The 18,779-nt window shown below is 33.9% G+C and overlaps 1 protein-coding gene across 3 annotated transcripts in view; it reads left to right on the plus strand.

Moving 5' to 3' along the window:
* Positions 1-18,779, plus strand: part of ACVR2A (activin A receptor type 2A) — an 86,895-nt gene that overhangs the window by 45,064 nt on the left and 23,052 nt on the right. For all 3 annotated transcript variants that reach the window (XM_057743954.1, XM_057743952.1, XM_057743953.1), the window contains 3 exons: positions 9,221-9,428; positions 12,658-12,767; positions 12,960-13,114. In XM_057743954.1, coding sequence (XP_057599937.1) covers positions 9,221-9,428; positions 12,658-12,767; positions 12,960-13,114 — 473 coding nt within the window. The remainder of the gene's footprint in view (positions 1-9,220; positions 9,429-12,657; positions 12,768-12,959; positions 13,115-18,779) is intronic.

An 18,779-nucleotide genomic window follows, 5' to 3' on the forward strand; every position in this document is an offset into this window, starting at 1 on the left:
CTTTTATCTCTTATTCTTCTAAATGTATGTCCAATTTTGGCTTTTGTTCACTTTTAAAAATAGTCCATTTGTTCTGATGGGAATATTGGCCTCCAGCTGTAGTCACTGTGATCTCCCTGTTGCCCGCAAAATAAACATGTAATATCAGAAATCTGTTTTATACGGTCTAGGTAGTACTTGTAGCTACTTGGACCGGTTTTGATGTAATTCATATTTTGAGTGAGTGCCAGAGAACTGCATAGAACTATTTTAATCTTGAGATCTGGGCATTTATAGGTAGCCCACACATTTTGTGGCTATAGGCAAAACCACTTTTCTGTTGTGCTTTATCTTTGAAGATATCTTGCTTATCTTGGACAATACATATCTTTCATGACAGTAAGAACATAACATCAGGAAGAGAGTTAGCAATAAAGAGAAACAAAGGGTAGATACATATGGAATAAGGCTTTATTTTGTCAGATGATGTAAGATAAACACTTATCAACAACCAAATACCTAACTCAGATCACTTATATTTTCCTCTCTTATGCTTAGACCGAATAAGAGACTATGTAAAGCAGAAACTTGATCTCCATATTCTTTTTTTTTCTTTTCTTTTCTTTTTTCTTTTTTTTTTTTTTTGATCTCCGTATTCTAATTTGCTAATCCTTTTGATACCTGTAGCCATCTGGTAAGCATGGATATTATATAGACTCTTGGTTTTTAATTGGGTAGTTAGTATGGCTTACTGAGTTTCTTTCCATTCCAACATAGTTTACTGATTTTCATGTTAATCTTAACAATATCACTTCTACTCTTAACTTTTGATGTCTTGCAAACTTGCCTTGATTATACCCAATACTAAAGAATGTGGAACTTTCATGTTTAGTGAAAGAATCTTGTCAAACACTGATTAACCACAGCCCTGTTTATTTGGTCATGATCTTCTCTGTCTTAGAGAAGCTCAGTTCTGTCTCTTTCCTTAATAGTCCTGCTTTAGTCCCATTTCCTCCATAAAACTTTCCTTTTTCATTTCTTTGTAAATTGATTGATTTAGTGCATGTTTATTGAGTTCCCGTACTGTGCCAGGTACTGGTGATACAGCGGTAATAACAGGGCTTGTTCTGGAAGCTCATAGTCTAGTGGAGGTCCAGGTTATCATCTCCAGAGTCCTACTGCATTTATCTATAGCCTTTATCTTGGTGTTTTGATTTACAGTTCAAGCATACGATCAATTTTTTATCTGTATATGTTCAATATAAAAGCAGAATTTTCTCTAAAGATTATTCCCAGAAAGTCATTTTATATTTGAGACTTTGCAGAGTTTTTAATATTTTGAGGCTCTCTCTCAATAATTTTGAGTAGAAGTATAATGTTTGTAGAAGAGAGACAGGCTTGAAATGATGCCAGTCAATGCTAGTTTTGAATGTTTATGAAAGTTTCCTGAGGGAATAGGTAAAGGGGAATAAAGAGTTCACAAATAAGAAATTATTTGGGGGGGGGGTGATTTACTATCATAATTTGTTGTAAACTATTCACAAAGGTTGTAAAAAAAAAAGACTTTAAAATCTCACTTTCAAGAGCAATATTGTAAGTACTTTATGAACATCACAATATGTACTTATAGAACAGTGGGGAAAAAAGTGTCTTATGTGAATGGAAGTTTGTGGCTTGGAAAAACATTTCTGGTGACAGTATTCTGTATGACTTCAAAAAGTATTGTTTCTCAAAACAACTTAAATGGAAATGAAGATAATTCAAGTTTTGATACTTTTAAATGACTCAAAAAGAAGGTAATGAGATAATACTTGTTGAAAGATGCATATGAAGTTTGAACAAAATTGTTTTTAAAATTTTTATGCTTCATGATTTTAAAATATTTATAAAACTAAATTAATGAGTTAAAATAAGTATACATTGGGCTTTTCATACAAATATAGAAAGGTTTGTATATTTCAAGTTGGTCAGAAGATTTTAAAAATATCTTCTCATTGGGGAAAATTAGGGTATCCATCATATTGAGGGTTACATGATACTCATTTATGGTAGGTAGCTTGCAAATTTCTGGGTTGTTGGATGACTACTTAATATAGTGAGCGACTGTTAAAAAATACCTGTTGAGCTGATAAAATGCTGTATACATTTACTTACTTAAGGATTACTTGGTGCCACGAGGGGTGGTATTATATCAGAACTTCCCAGTTATTTGCCTAAAATAATTCTTTTATATAATGTTTTTGATATAATTTTATTTTTTATTTGTACTATAAAATGTTTTGGATTAAAAGCATCATTCAGTTTGATCTTCCTTCCATAGCTGATTCTCTTTGGACATGTGTTCTACCCCTAGAGTGAATGTGAAGGGGAAACAAGAATTGCTTTTCATGTTGTATTTGTTATTTTTGAAACTTCATTAACCCTTTCTAGTGAACTAAGTTGCCTTTGGGAGGCATAAAGGTTAGGGAAGGCATTCAGTAGCCTGTTTGCACTCTGTTCTCAGTGACTTGTTGATAGTTTCAGACAGCATTAAAATACTTTTCCAGAAGGAAGCCTCAGGTTTGTAAGGTGTCAAAACAGTTCTTTCGGGGTGTGAGAGCCGGCGCGAGTGCGCGGGCGAGCTGGGGACCGTGTACGCGCGGCACGTGTACCTGGGCCTTGTGCGCCCCCGGCGTGATTGACTGGGCGGGAGCGGGTGCGGTCGAAGTGGGGGGGTGACCGTGTGCGCGGCTGCGCCGGCGCAGCAGCGTGTGTACCACGATCTGTGGACCGCGTGTGCGCTATAGGTGCGGGGCGGGGGGGCTCCCCTGGCGCAACTGGGTGTGCAGTTCGGCAATTACGTGTGGGACACAGTGCTCCCACCTTCCTGTGTCAAAGCTGTGTCCTTATAACCCGCCTGACACGGCCGTGAGAATAAATGTGGGAAACTGCCTATGCCTGTGTGACTGACAATACTCAAGTCTACTCTCGCAGAAAAAAAAAGAGAAAAAAAAAAAAGAAAAAAGAAAAAAAAAAAAAACAACAACAGTTCTTTCTTTCTTTCTTTTTAATGTTGGTTGCATACATAGGAAAATTGTGATAGGATAAGGCTGGTCACAGAGCCGTGAAAAACATGGTCATCTTAATCAGATAAGAAATTAATACAATTTATAATTGTAAAAGATTCTTTAATTCCATCTACCTGTTTCAGAGGAGATGGGGGGGTGCAGTAGTAGTTGGCGGATTTTTTAAATTCAGTTGTTACATCACATTTTTTACATTTTAATCATTCATTAAGTACTGTTTATGTTTGGAGGGCAAGTAAGGTAGTCTTAGACCCAGTGGCATTCTGATATGTGAAAGGACATGTATAGACAACTAACTAAAAACAGTGAATAAATATGAAATAAAATATTTTATATTGGATTGCAAATAGTGTGCATTTCATGGGAAGGAGGAGTCCTGATGAGAAAACTAGAAAATTGTCATATATGTCAGATTTATGCTGAGAGGCTTTTCTGCAAGAGCTGGGCTTTCAGAAATTATTAGAATGATGATAGATTGCAAAGGGGAGGGCATTTAAGAAATATTTGTTTGAACTATGTCCATTGCTCCAGCACCATTTATTGAAAAGTCTGTCCTCCATTGAAATTCTTTTGCTCATTTGTTAAAAATTAATTGGGCATATTTGGGTCCATTTCTGGGTCCTCTGTCTGTTCCATTGGTCTTTGTGTCTATGTCTCCACCAGTACCACACTCTCATGCTGCTGCAGCTATATGATAAGCCTTAGCATCAGGAAGAGTGATTGCTCCCTTTATTATTCTTTTTCAGCCAATTTTAGAATAAGCTCTTTTTTGTGTCCACAAAGAAATTTGTTGAGATTTTGATATGAATTGGATTAATCCCATATATCAGTTTAGGGAGAATTGACATCTTTATTATGTTGGCTTCTCCAGTCCATGAACACAATATGTCTCTCCAGGTGTTTAGGTCTTATTTGGTTTCTTTCATCAACGTTTTATAATTTTCTTTATATAAATCCTATACTTGTTTTATTAGACTATATGTAAGTATTTTATTTCCTTAGGAGCAATTATAACTGGTACTTTTAGTTTTTAATTTCAGCTCCACTTGTTCATTGTCAGTATAAAGAAACACAATTGATTTTTGTGTGTTGATTTGTATTCTGTGAACTTACTGAACTCACTAGTTACAGCATTTTTTTGTTTGAAGATTCCTTGGAATTTTCTGAATTGACAGTCATTTCATCTGCAAATAGAAACAGTTTTATATCTTCTTTTCTAATTGGTATGCCTTTAATTTCTTTTTCTTGCCTTATTGCAGTAGCTAAAATTTTTAGTACTATGTTAAATAAAAGTGGTGGGAGTAGACATCATTGCGTTGTTTCTGATATTAGAGGGAAAGCATTCAATCTTTCACCATTAAATATGATGTTGGATGTAGGTTTTTTTGTAGGTGCCCTTTGTGAGTTTGGGGAAGTTTCCCTCTATTCCTGTTATACTGAAAGACCATATGATTTTTCTCTTTTAGCCTGTCTGTTTGGCAAATTGCATTTATTGAGTTTTGAATATCAAGCCAACCTTACATGCCTGGAATAGATTGTACTTGGTTGTGGTGTATTACTTTAAAAAAAAAATACATTTTTGGATTTTGTTTGCTAAAATTTTGATGTGAACTTTTACATCTGATTTAGTGAGAGAGATTGTTCTATGTCCCTACTTGTCCTTTTCAGCCACTCATTCCTGAGGCATACAAATGGCACTTAAACATGAATTGGAGAAAACACATCGGGGATTCTGATGCACATCATTTGTTAAGAACCATTATAATAAAACCTGCACACAGACCTTTTATGTCCATTTATTTCTTTTGAAAATTGTACTATTTGGAATTACTCTGATAGAATACACCTATGGTACAAATTTAAAGTTTCAGAAAATTTTAAATTGGGAGATGCTATTAAAAACTAGTAAACATAGCTAACTTTTGCCATCCTTTTTAGAAATACACTTTTGAAATCACTATGCGATCATAAGAACATAAGAATACATGTAACTTGGTTTATTTTATAATCATCATGTTATTAAATTTAGTGGTCAGAGGCAAAGAATAGATACTGATGTTTTCCCGCCTCCTTCTATACTAATTTCAAGACCCTTTACCTCAAAATCTTTCTCAGTACATTGCTCCTGGCAGCCACTCTTAGTTGATTGGAATTGACACCAAAGATGAAACCCATTTGGCATTTTTGTTCTATTCAGTGTTCTTTTGGGGGGCTCAGTTTTATTTAGTTTGTGTTGTTCCTATTCCTCAATGGAGTCTTCTTTTAAAAAATAAAAATAATTAAAGTGGTTTTTAACATGAATTACACAAGTGATAGTTCATAGAAGACCCCTCCCCAACAAACAAACAAAAGGCAGGTTAGCTAGACTGTGGGAATCTTGTTGTTTCAAGAGGTAGCCAGCTGCACAGCCTGTGGACCACATCCAGCCTGTGAACTAAAAATGATTCTTACATTTTTTAAATGGTTGGAAAAAATAATATTTTGTGATGTAAAAATGACATGAAATTTAGTTTTCAGTGTCCATAAATGAAGTTTTATTGGAATGTAACAGTGTTTATTCACTTACTGTACTATGGATGCTTTTGTGCTACAATGGCAGCATTGAGTAGTTGTGAAAGAGACCATATGGTCTGCAAAGTCTAAAATATTTACTTTCTGGCTTTATACAGAAAAAGTTTGCCATCCCCTGTTTTGAGATAATGTAGGCAGAGTATGATTGCTTTTGGGTTATTTAGAAAAGGAGGAAATTTAATTTGCTATTATTTTCAACAGGTTTGTGAAAAGGAGTAATTTAGAAAATGGCTACTGTTTATATACAGATGAATAGCAGTAGCAGCCCTTCTTTTATAGAATAAAATGGACGTAGAGTTACCAGGGATAGTTTACAACATGTCCGCTCACACTGTTATTTCTTCTGTAGTTGAGAAGTCCACAGCACCATTACTTCCACAGATTCTATCAGCTTATAATTATATCTCTGTGCTAGAGCATGGTAGAGCAGCAGTTCTCAAATGTTTTGGTCTCAGGACTTTAGACTTACCCCAAAGGGTTTTGTTTGTTTGTTTGTTTTTAATGTGGTTTGTATCCATAAATATTCATCATATTAGAAATTAAGGCAGAAAATTTAAAAATATTTAAAAGTGACAGTAAATCCATTACATTAACAAAAGAATAGATTTTTACGAAAAATATTTTCCAAAACAAAAAAATTAGTGAAATTGTTACAGATCTCTTTTCATAATTGTTTTAGGAGAAGACAACTGGATTCTTTTATCTGTTTTTCCACTCAATTTGTTGTGATAGAACAATTTGTTGTATTGCTTTGATGTGAAGGAAATCTGGCCATACACAGATATATAGTTAGAAAAAGGAGGAATGTTTTCATAGCTTTTTTATATAATTGTGGATGTTTTCCTTTGATACTATACCAAAACTCAACAGGTAGTAGTTTCTTTGATGTTTTTTTAAGTCAGATTGATTGAAGTATAATTTCAGAGAATAAAATGTATTTTGTTTAGATATACAACTCTGTGAGTTCTGATTAACCCATACAATCATATAACCGCCACCACAGTAAAAATGTGGAATATTTCCATCACCCCCAAAAGTTTCCTCATGCCCTTTTGTAATCAGCCGTTTCCGCTCCCTCCCAGCTTCTGATCTGATTTTTGTGCCTGTACTTCTGCCTTTTCCAAAATACTGTGTGAGTGGAATCATATACAATATGTAGCCTTTTCATTGTCTTCATTTTAGCATAATGTATTTGCAGTTTATCCATTTGATTGCAGCTCTCACAAGTTCATTTCTTTTTATCGTATAGATGTTTATTTTTCCATTTACCAGTGTTAGATGTTGGGTGGTTTCTGGTTTTTTGGCAATTATGAATAAAGCCACTCTAAACATTAATGTACAGATTTTTCCATGGACATGCGTTTTCATTTCTTAGGTAAATACCTAAGCATAGGATTGCTGTGTAGTATGGTAGGTGCATGTTTCACTATAAGTTGGCAAACTGTTTTTCCTAAGTGGCTGGACCATTTTGCATTCCCACCACCAATGTGTGAAAGTGCCAGTTGCTCTACATATTTACCAGCACTTGAGATTGTACGTTTTGTTTTTGTATGTCATTCTAATCAATATTAGATCTTGTTTTAGTTTGCATTTCCCTGATTATTAGTGATATAGAGTATCTTTTTATGTAGTATTTCCCATTCATTTTGAATTTGAATCTCTTGCTCATTTTTTAGAGGTTGGGTAGTATGTTTTCTTGTCATTGAATTGTGAGAGGTCTTTATATTTTCTGAATATCAGTTCTTTTTTAGGTATATAATTTGCAAGTATTTGCTCCCAGTCTGAATATTTTTCCTTAGTTTTCAAAGAGAAGTTTCAATTTTAATGAAGTTCATCTTAGCAGTTTTTTCTTTTGTTGCTCATATGTTTTGTGTTCTAAGAAATCTTTCATAATTTAGGGTCACAAGATTTTTTTCTATCAGTTTTATAGTTTTAGGTTTTATTTTAGGTCTATGATATGTTTAGAGTTAATTTTTGCATATAGCATGAGCTATGAGTTGATATGAGTTGAGGTTCTTTGTTTTGCATATAAATGTCCAAATGTTCAGTTGTTGAGAGACTTTGTTTTCTCTGTCTAAATGCATTGGTACCTCTGCTGTGTATCAGTTGACCATATGCGTATAGGTATATTTCTGGATTCTCTGTTCTGTCCTGTGGGTGCATGTGTCTGTCTTTTCACTAAGACTACACTGTCTTGACTGCTGAAGCTTTAGTATAAGTCTTAAAAACAAGCAGTATGGGGAGTTCCCTGGCGGTCCAGTGGTTAGGACTGGGCGCTTTCACTGCCATGTCCAGGGTTCAATCCCTGGGTGGGAATCTAAGATCCAGCAAGCCATGCAGTGCGGCCAGAAAGCAAACAAACAGTATGAATTCTCTTTTGTACATCTTTTTCAGAATTATTTTGAATACTCCAGTTTGCTTTTCCATGTAAGACAAGAGATGGTTTCTTAAAAGTTAGTTAGGAATCTGAAACCACTAATGAACTTTTTGTCCTCTATAATGTTAAAATCTACTTGGCCATCTTGGATGTTATATGGATTTTTTTTACCCATGAGTGTTTTTCAAACATCACACATAATTCACTTGGAAAATAATGGTTTTCTGAATTATATAGACCTTCTAAATACTGGCACATCTCATTATTCTGTATTTAAAAGTCATATTTGTTAATATCACCACTGATCTCATCAGAAAATTCTTTAAGTATTGGGAGGGTGTCAGGCTAATGATGGTAAATACAAATTTTTCAAAATTCTTATTTTTGCTTGAAAAGTTATTTTGATCATTGGCAATGTGTACTGTCAGTTGTTTTTCTTGAAGTAACAGGTTTACTTGGTTCATTTTGAGAACATTTCTGCCAAATACTCAAGTCTGAATAACTTTGGTTGGTTTAGTTCACAACTCAGTCATGCAATGGCTTTTTCTGGAAACAATCATTGTACTTCAATGTGCGGCAGAAGTGCTTTTGGTTACCTCCCATTTTGTCACGCAGAATATTGAGAAGTCTACTCAAGGGTCAAGATTTAAAAAATATTAACCATTTTACTGCTTTCCATCAAGGACATTCTTAAGTGAAACTGGCCTTTTACAGAGAAAACTTGTGATACATGTGGTCGCTTTCTATTATTATATTGTATTTAAAATACAGAGATTGGAGGTTTGGGGGGGCGGGGGGTGAAGGGGAAGCTGAGACGAAGCGAGAGAGTAGCACAGACATATATATACTACCAACTGTAAAATAGATAGCCAGTGGGAAGTTGTTGTATAACAAAGGGAGTTCAACTCGAGGATGGAAGATGACTTAGAGGACTGGGATGGGGAGGGTGGGGGGGAGTCGAGGGAGGGAGGGAATACGAGGATATGTGTATAAAAACAGATGATTGAACTTGGTGTATCCCCCCAAAAATAATAAATAAATAAAATTTAAAAAATAAAATAAAATAAAATACAGAGATTGACCTGGAAACCTGAACCCAGTGTTACAACACTGGTAAGACAGTAAATTATTGACATTTTAGGAAGATCTGAAGTTTGGTATACTGGGAGACAATCTGTTTATGAATGAATACAGTTATATTAAAATTTGTCATTTTATTATCTTATAGGTGCTATACTTGGTAGATCAGAAACTCAGGAGTGTATTTTCTATAATGCTAATTGGGAAAGAGATAGAACCAATCGAACTGGTGTTGAATCCTGTTATGGTGACAAAGATAAACGGCGGCATTGTTTTGCTACCTGGAAGAATATTTCTGGTTCCATTGAAATAGTGAAGCAAGGTTGTTGGCTGGATGATATCAATTGCTATGACAGGTGAGAAAACATTTTATTTTTTTATAATGGTGTTGAATAATTTTCATTTCTCCCTTTTTTGTAAAAGGAGAAAAAGATCAATGCATGGATTTTGACTTAAATATTTCTTTTTTAAGGCGGGATTATGAAGACCATTATAACATGTTGTAATGACAAGGTATATATTTTAAAGTAATAAAATAAAAATAGCATGTTTATGTTTTATCTTTGATATACTTTGAATAACATTTCTTTCCATATGTTGTAGGGTTATAGATTTTTTTTTAAACATCAATTTTAAGGAAAAAGATTTTTTAAATTGCTTTAAAGAGAGTATATCTGTTGAAAATCTATCCTGAAGGAGAATAAAGCTTAATCATAGTATTTAATTTCCTTTTAGTTTCCCTCTTTATGTATCTGGGAGAAATTGATCTCACTAGTTTCCCCTTTTTTTCCTTTCAGAGTAGGCCTTTGTTCTTTATCCCAAGAGACATTTTATCCTGACATTCAGAATTACATCAGAAGTAACACAGTCCTCACAGAAAGCTACATTTTATTTAAAAGATCGTGCTTAAATTGTTTTACTCTGTTGGAAATAAAATACAGTGGATATATTACTAACTGCCTGTGATCTTTCTGCAAGGTGTCCCTAGATGTTGGGCTGATCGCTTAAACTGCCTAGGTCACAAATTTTCACTGTGGGTGGGTGCTCGTGAATGCAAAAGCTGCAAAATCCTAGATGACCAGACTTTTTGGAGCCAGATAACTAATACACTCACGGAACTCTAGCTCCGTTCTGATCCACTTTTAGGAGCTTTAATCGATTACCATGAATCTGTGGTTGATTGGCAATATGTGATTAATAGTGAAATGTGAGTAAGCTCATGAAAATTGAATTAGCTCCCCTTTTGGTGAGAAATTAAAATAGTCATTTAGGTATATATTTAGTATTTAGGATATACTTCTACATCTTTGAATTTTCTGGGGATTATTACTCTATAATTATACATTTTTAGCCATATTTCTGATTATTAGCTTCTTTATTAACAGTGGTGATCAGTAAGTGACATTTGCTATTATGAAAGGGTAAGTAGGGCCACTAGGGAAACAGTATAGAGGTTCCTCAGAAAATTAAAAGTAGCAGTGATATAGCAATTCCACTTTTGGGTATATATCCGAAGGAAACGAAAACGCTAACTTGAAAAGATACATGCACCTACATATTCACTGCAGCATTATTTATGATAGCCAAGATGTGGAAGCAACCTAAGTGTCTGTCAGTGGATGAATGGATAAAGAAAATATGGTCTATGTATACAGTGGACTATTTTTCAGCCGTAAAAAAGAAGAACATCTTGCCTTTTGCAACAACACTGATGGACCTTGAGGGCATTATGCTAAGTGAAATAAATCATACGGAGAAAGACAAATGCCATATGATCTCACTTGTATGTGGAATTTTAGAAAAAAAAAAAAAAAGAACCCATATATATAGAGAACCATTGGTGATTGCCAGTGGCAGAGGGTGAGGGGTGGGCAAAAGGAGTGAGGGGAGTCAAAAGGGTAATTGTAACTGTGTGGCGATGGGAAGTTAACTAGACTTATTGTGGTGGTCATTTCACAATATATGCAGATAGCCAGTCATTAGGTTGTACACCTGAAACTAATATAATGTTATATGACAGTTATAGCTCAATTTAAAAAAAAGAAAAATAAGGAGGAAGAAGGGAAAAAATGAGGTTTGGAGGTCATCTGTATTCAAAACTGTCTTTTATTAATTAGTTGAAATCAGGGGTCCCTGTTCTTTTTATTATTAAAAAGTACTGTGCTTCTCACCTAAAACCAATATTGCTGGAGATTAAACTTTGCTAAATAATGTGAGTGAGTTGTTCAGTACAAATGCCTGTGCTTACAGCAGTAATTACTATATCAGCTTTGTTTCTAGGGGTTAACTGTTAATTTGAAAGTATGTGAACTTCTGTTTTTATGTTCTGAATTTGATTTAAAAATATTAAAGACAGTAAGATAAGTAAGAGAAAGGAAGAGAAGATTCAGGAAATGTCAAAGTGTGGAGGAAAAAACGGTAAAAAGAAGAATGAAATTGAATGGTGAAAAGTATTGATAATTTACTTGAGTTAATTAGGCTAGGTATTTAGTCACATTAACCTATAGTTTGATCCATGATTCTAAATTTATATATTTCTCTTTATAAATTGTTAAAATTTAGCTTTCATTTGTCTTTTACTTTCTACTAAATATTATTATAGATTTTATTTCAAAGTTTAATTTTGTTAAAATTGCCTTCTCCCTGTGATTTCTTGAGCTTTTCACTTTAGAGTTAAATTCAACCTTATTATTTCTAATAACCATTATAAAAGTTCACAGTTTGTTTGTAATATATGTCTTTGAATCTACCTGATGTTGTTAGCAATATTTAAATGTCTGTTTTTAAAAAATAGGTGTAGCTATTTTTTTAGTGGTTGATTAGGATTTGATCTAGAGGCTAAATCCCTGTCTTTTCAGTAACTCAGGTCCTATATAGAAGGCTTCCTTCCTCCTACCCACTAAATCAACCTAACTCCAGTCAGTTTTTGAGTTACTAAGGCCTGTATGTTTGTTGTTTCATATTGCTCTTTACTTGTTGCTTATCCTTAATCTTGTTCATTGTGTTCAGGGAATTTAAATCTGCTGCAAAAAGAGCTTAGTTTCCAAGTCTGGGTCTCAAGTTTAGGTCTCTGATGTTGAAATATGTTCTGCCATGAGATAAGGGCACGAATTATTTTGTGCCTGTGTATTTATATGTATTTATATATGTATACACACATACAATTTTTTATATATAGTGTTCAGTTTTTGTATTATAAAATGGGAAAGCTATATTTCCTGTGAGAAAAAGCCCTCCTAGACCAAATTTCTTCTTTGGCTTTAAGTTCATCTTCAAGCTTTTCTAATAATTAAAAAAAAAATTAGAAAGATGGTTGCCTTAGATTGATCATTAAAAACCAAATTTCAAGGAGCTTATGTGATTGTTATAAAATCAGTTGTTGATTTTTTTTCTAATGAGATTTAGTAATAGGATTCAAGGAACATTTTTGACTTTTAAGAATTGATTACTGAATATTAATAAAAATCTTAGAAGTTGACTATAAGCGACTTATTCATTATTTTATCTCTGAGAACTTTAGAAAAACACCTATTATAGATTCATAGTAATGTTTATTTTAATTATTTCTCCTCTTTTTGTTTATAGGACTGATTGTATAGAAAAAAAAGATAGCCCTGAAGTATATTTTTGTTGCTGTGAGGGCAATATGTGTAACGAAAGGTTTTCTTATTTTCCGGAGATGGAAGTCACACAGCGTAAGTTCACAGGAAAAATGCATATGTCTGATCAACTAGTAGGTTGAAAACAAAGCATATTTGTGTTGATGGAGTAATTTACTCCCACCTTCTCCTACTCTTTTTCTCCTAAAATTTGACACTATAAGAAATATTTATTGTGGAATTTTGTTAACCAAATCTGAGTGGTTTTCTTTCTCCTCTTTTTCACAGCTACTTCGAATCCAGTTACACCTAAGCCACCCTATTACAACATCTTGCTCTATTCTTTGGTGCCACTTATGCTAATTGCGGGGATTGTCATTTGTGCTTTTTGGGTGTACAGGCATCATAAGATGGCTTACCCTCCTGTGCTTGTTCCAACTCAAGTAAGTTACTGTCTTGTACTTCGTACTGTTTTAGATTGTATATTTTAAAGAAATATTGCTGTGGTGAAACCACAGTACGTTGTTGCAAATCATTTTCCTTTGGAGTTAATTTTTGAATGTTTATTGTCATGGGAATTATAGCTAATTTTGCAAACTTATTAATTTGCTGTGTCCTAAACTTAAGGGTTGAGGTAGAGTAGAGTAAAGAGTATTCCCATTCCTGTTCTTCTTTAGAGAGTTTTACTTTCATTATAGTACTTTAAAATGTGGGATATACTCTGCTTTCTTTCTTGAGAAGTAATTGATGATGAAGTGGTAGCATAACCCTCTCTCTCCCTTCTATTTTCTCCTCCATTCCTAAGTTTTTGTGCCTTTTTGAAAACTACTTGCCAAAAAATCCTTTTAACCATGGTGAGGGACCCAGTAAGGTAACCAAGAATGTGGAATACAGAGGTTTTCACAGAGGCATCAAGAGGATATATCCATGAAAATGTTGTTCTGGGGAAGAGGAGCAAGAGCTCTCATCATGTGTTGTTTGTAGTTCCCAGTATGTGTGTGTGTGTATATATATATATATATATTTTTTTTTTTTTTTTTGAAGTGTGTACTGAAGTCTGAAAACTTTTTTAATGCCCTTGAATCTCCATCCCTTAACACTGAATATATCTGAAAATACAGGTGTGGTGGGCAGTCTGAATAAGTTCATGAAGTTTTCCTCACTGTCTATCATGTGGAGAGTTGGAGCTGATTGAGTGCTTTACAAGGACTTTTAATATAAGTAATTAACATTCTATAGGCAGAGGAAAGGTGATAATTTTTGGTTTACTTCCTTGAGATGTCTGTAAACTCTAGTTTGTGTTTCTTTTGACTCTTAAGATCAGATTACCTCAGCCTTCTGGATCTCTTGGTTTAACTTTGTTTCTCTAATACCAGTAGGATTAATGGTTAAAACATGGTAGAAGAAAATGGTGAAGTCCTATAATTTAATGACCAAAACAACTTCTTCCCTTTAAGCTTTATTTACATAACATATTCCTTTCTCGGTGCTTGAAGCAGTCTGTTAGCATTAGATCATTGATCCCTGTAATCTTTGTAAGATGTGTATATGGAGAAATAAGCCCGAAGGTAAACCTCCTTATGTAGTAAGTTAGGTGAACACACTATTTTGTACAGCTGAAATATTTTAACTTTTAACATTACTAGATAAATTGTGGGTGAGTTAAAAATCATCTTTAAAAAGTACTTAAAATTTTAAAAGTTTAGTGTCTAATAAATATATGTAGTTTATTCCAAAATGTCCATAGAATACACTTCACCTTCTGTCGGTGGTAATTATTTTCTATTTAATACCTACATTTGAAAGAAAAAATACTTACTGTTGGTGACATGCGTTGATTTGTGAAGCCGTCTCGTTCAGTAACCTAAGAGCAGTTGCCTTTATTAACATCACCAGCAGAAATAAATGTGGGAGCTAACTTCCTTCTCAACCTCCAGTCTGAATTTAATCTATCAATTCAGAAGTCTGTGATCCTGGTTCAAAAGGAGAGTTACGGACAAATGTAAATTGTTTGGCACATAAAATATAATGATAGGGGGTTTTAGGAAGCTCCATTTTACTTACTTTGATGGTGGATACAACAAAATAGTTGTGCAAAGATTATTTTAAATGTAGTTGTGCAGATTGTAGTGGCATAAATAATGATGCTGCCTTGGGCTTGTGTAATTCTGTTTTCAAAAATGATTATTTCCTGTACATGATTTTGCAGAGTAGTCAGTTTGCTTCATAGAGATCTACTTTTTGTTTCGTTTTGTTTTCTTATGTTGTCTCTAATTAGTGATTAAATTGTTTTGAATACATATTAAAAAAAAAAAGAGTATTTAGTACTACAGTAGTGTCTGAATTTACCCTGGATTTGTGATGTGATAGAAACAAACTAGAAACTGCATTTAAAAACAAAACTGTTAAATTTCTTAATAGAACTTTAAAAATAATAATGGAACCCTGTAGATAACGTTGATTTATATAAAATTGTTTAAAAAAAGTGTGGTTGGACATTTTTACTTAAAGGGTTGGGTATCCTATATTTGAGGCCACTTTATTTAGAAATGCTAATTAGTTCAAGGGTTTGGACTTTTAAAAAGGAAAGATGGATTATTATTCATAAATAAGAACTAGGAATGTTCAATGAGTATCCATCCCTGTGGGTTTTAGATACTTGTTGCAATGGTTAATGTTATTGTACACATTTATTTACTGTTCTGTTCTGTAGTGAATTTGCACAAATTGTACGAATTACTGAAAAGTAAAGAATGAACTTAAAAAGGTTTTGTGATGGAATGACCTGGAGTGGTCAGGCTTTGTTATGAAAAATTTAAGACATGCCTGACTTGATGCTTTCCTTCTGTCATAAACTTTGCTGTGGAAAAGGAGCATTGTCATCAGTGTGGAACTTCATGTATGTCATCTTTCACTGTTGCACACAGTATAGTGTCATGCTATAAGTCTCATTTCTGGTGACAGGTTTATGCAAACTACTTCTGCAAGATTACTTAGTGGCCATCTTGTTACAAAATGCTGGGTTTTATTTCTACTTCAAAAAACTGATGATTGTATCAAGCATTAATTGAGCATCTACAGTGTACTAGAGTACTGATAAGTTACATAGATGTATTAGTATATACAGTACATAAAAATATGCAAAAAATACATAAAATTTTCCCATGATTTCCAAATTGTGACCAGTATGTAGGGTCTTCTTTGCAATTTGTTAAGAAATACAAATTCCTGGACTATGCCACTGAAAGTATCAAATGGGGCCTGGGATATTATGATTCTAACAAGTTTCCCAGGCAGTTCTGGTAACCAGCCAGGTGTGGAAAGCACTGATCTGATTTTACCTAACAGGCTTGTTTATGTAAGGTTATAATCCCCATTTTATAGATAAAGAAATTGAGACATAGCAAAGCTCACAAGTATCAGAGCTGGCATCAGAACCAAGGACTCTCTGACACTAAAGCTTTGCTCTTACTGCTTATGCTCTTCTGCCGCTCTTTTTTCAGAAAGCAGATGCTTTTGCTGTTTCACATAATTCAGTAAACATCCCTGCCATCTCAAAATCATTCTGTAAGCGAATTTATTTTCCTGCTTTGGGACATTGCATAGTTTGACTGCTTGTTTCCAGTTCTGTATCTCCATCTATACCATGGCTATACAATAACATTTTACATGTTTGATTATGTTACTTCTGTGCTTAAAAATATTTGAGGGCTCTCAGTGATCCAACAGCAAGAATACAGTTTGGAGCATGACATGTGGTCTTCCATACTTTGCCTTTTGATTCTTTTTCCCATTACACCCTAAACCATGCATCATATGCATCTAGAATGGTATTAGTTACGTGCCATCCTTGAAAAAATTGAGAAAATAGTGCTGAAGTGAGTTTCTCTTTTTTGTGATTCAGATGAATAACCTAGGTTGAGAAAGATTCTAGTCATTTGTAAGCATGTTCCTTTCTCATGCTTGATTATAAGCTCCTTAAAGACAAGGTATGTATTGTAATCACTATACAGTGTTTGTATGTAATAACCAGTCTGTAAGCGATGAATTGCTGAATTGACTTTGTTTCATTTAGTGTTATACTAAGATGATAATGCAGTATATCCAGGAATTGTTTAATAAACATTTTATGTGCTTTAGCCCTGTATTTCTCGGGGATAAAATAAGTTGAAGTATTTCAGGGTTTAATAAGAGAATGGCAACGTTCAATTCTTTCTGTAATCACAGGTGTGAAGCATCCTTTTAATTTGTTTCACCTGGGTCACCTTTCTTTTGCCTGTCCTGAAACTGTCCTTCCACTTGTAGGTAGATGCTCTTATAATCTCCAGTAAGTAAAACTGAATGCAGACTGGTTTTTCTACTACCAGTGAGTCACGAATATGAGGGAATTGATACATTGACTCTATTATTAAGACGTCTTATTGTGGTTAGAGTTAAATGTGGTTTCAATAAAACTGTTTGCATTGCTTTCATAACCATATGTAAGCTTAAGTTTCCTGCTTACAAAATCCATATTTGTGCTGATAAGAAATACCACTTGATAAGAAAATTCAATTTAGGGACTAGAAATTACCTACCTTTAACAAGGTATGAAGTTAGCTTCTTGTTAATTTTTGAAGGCTGTATAATAGCACTAGAGTATTGCAGCATTAAAACTTTTTAAATGACATCAGTCTCTTCAGTCCTGACATCATGACATTTTGTCTAGGTTTTGGTCTGATAAGGACTAAAGGCTTTCAGATCTTTGGAATATTGAGTTGTGCATACAAAATAATCCTGTTGACCTTAATATTAAAGTAAGAATAAGTTGTCATTTCACGCTATGTCAAATTACTATCCACTGAGAAACCAAGCCATCTGTGACAATGCTTTGTAGGATTTTCCTGTTGAACATGAGTCTATATATGTGCCCATTTAAAATAAGATACTAAAGAGGTAGCATAACATTATTCAGCCAAGTCAATTTAGGAAAATGTGCTGCTTACTTATTTGGAGAGGATGCAGGGAGAAGTTTACTGAATTTTATTGACTATTTAATATGATAATATTAAGTTATACTTACAAAACAAATATTACATCTGTAGAAGTGCATCTTCAAACAGGTTGATTGCTAAATGGTAGGAATTTAAGAACACATCTCTCTCCTTTGATTTTTCTCTCTCTCTCACTTTCTCTTCTATTTAAAAATTAATTACAAATGCTTGCTTGTTATAGCCAGACAAATTTATACAGAAAGAAGTATGTGCAAAAAAAAAAGAATCATTTGTTCTTCCTCTTTTTCCTTTATCGATTTCCTGAAATAACCAGCCTTAACAGGTTGGTGTGTATCTTTTGACATCTTTCTCTAATCTCATTTGTTTGACTATATACTGTTCCCTTTTTTATAAACTATAAAATGTTATTCTATAGTTGCTTTCAGCAATATACTGAGGACAGCTTTTCAGCTCAGTACTTTTAATCTATCTCATTCTGATTGAATGATGTGTTTTTAAGTGAAATTTAGTGGAACTTTAATGTATGCTCATGAAATACCAATATTTGATGTTTTATTAGCTTAGAGTTTGTGTTAAGTTTCTGTTAAGAACTAGAACCTGCATTTCACAAATAGTTTTTAATTGTATTATTTTAGGATATTTAAAATATGGTGATATAACGCTACTAACCCTTGAGCATCTTTTTTTTTTTTTTCCCTGTATATGCCTAAGAAACAGTACAGGCCTGCTACAGATGTCTCTTTGTGTCATGATTTCTGTGTTGATAACCTAAATTACAGTGTACTTTTATGTATACTTCTAAACAAATTGTAGGGAGAAGTGTTATAAATTATCCATAGATATGCAGCTTGACAAAAGTATTACTCTAGTTAGGTGTGCATGAGTTGTTTCTCTTACAGATGTACACACAGGCCCGCTTGGAGGTTGGCTGAAATTCCACGTCCAAAAACGAGAAAGAAGGGAAGGGGAGAAGGAGTTTGGGGGGGGGGGGGGGTTCAAAAAGCCTAACACAAGTTAAAGCTGCACAGTAAACTTAATCAAAGCACCTTATTTCTAAGAATGACATACATTTTAAAATCTTGAGATCAGTTTTCCTTTGGCCAGTAGAGGGCCC

This window comes from Hippopotamus amphibius, chromosome 8 (assembly GCF_030028045.1).
Source record: "Hippopotamus amphibius kiboko isolate mHipAmp2 chromosome 8, mHipAmp2.hap2, whole genome shotgun sequence".
NCBI classification, from domain to species: Eukaryota; Metazoa; Chordata; class Mammalia; order Artiodactyla; family Hippopotamidae; genus Hippopotamus; species Hippopotamus amphibius.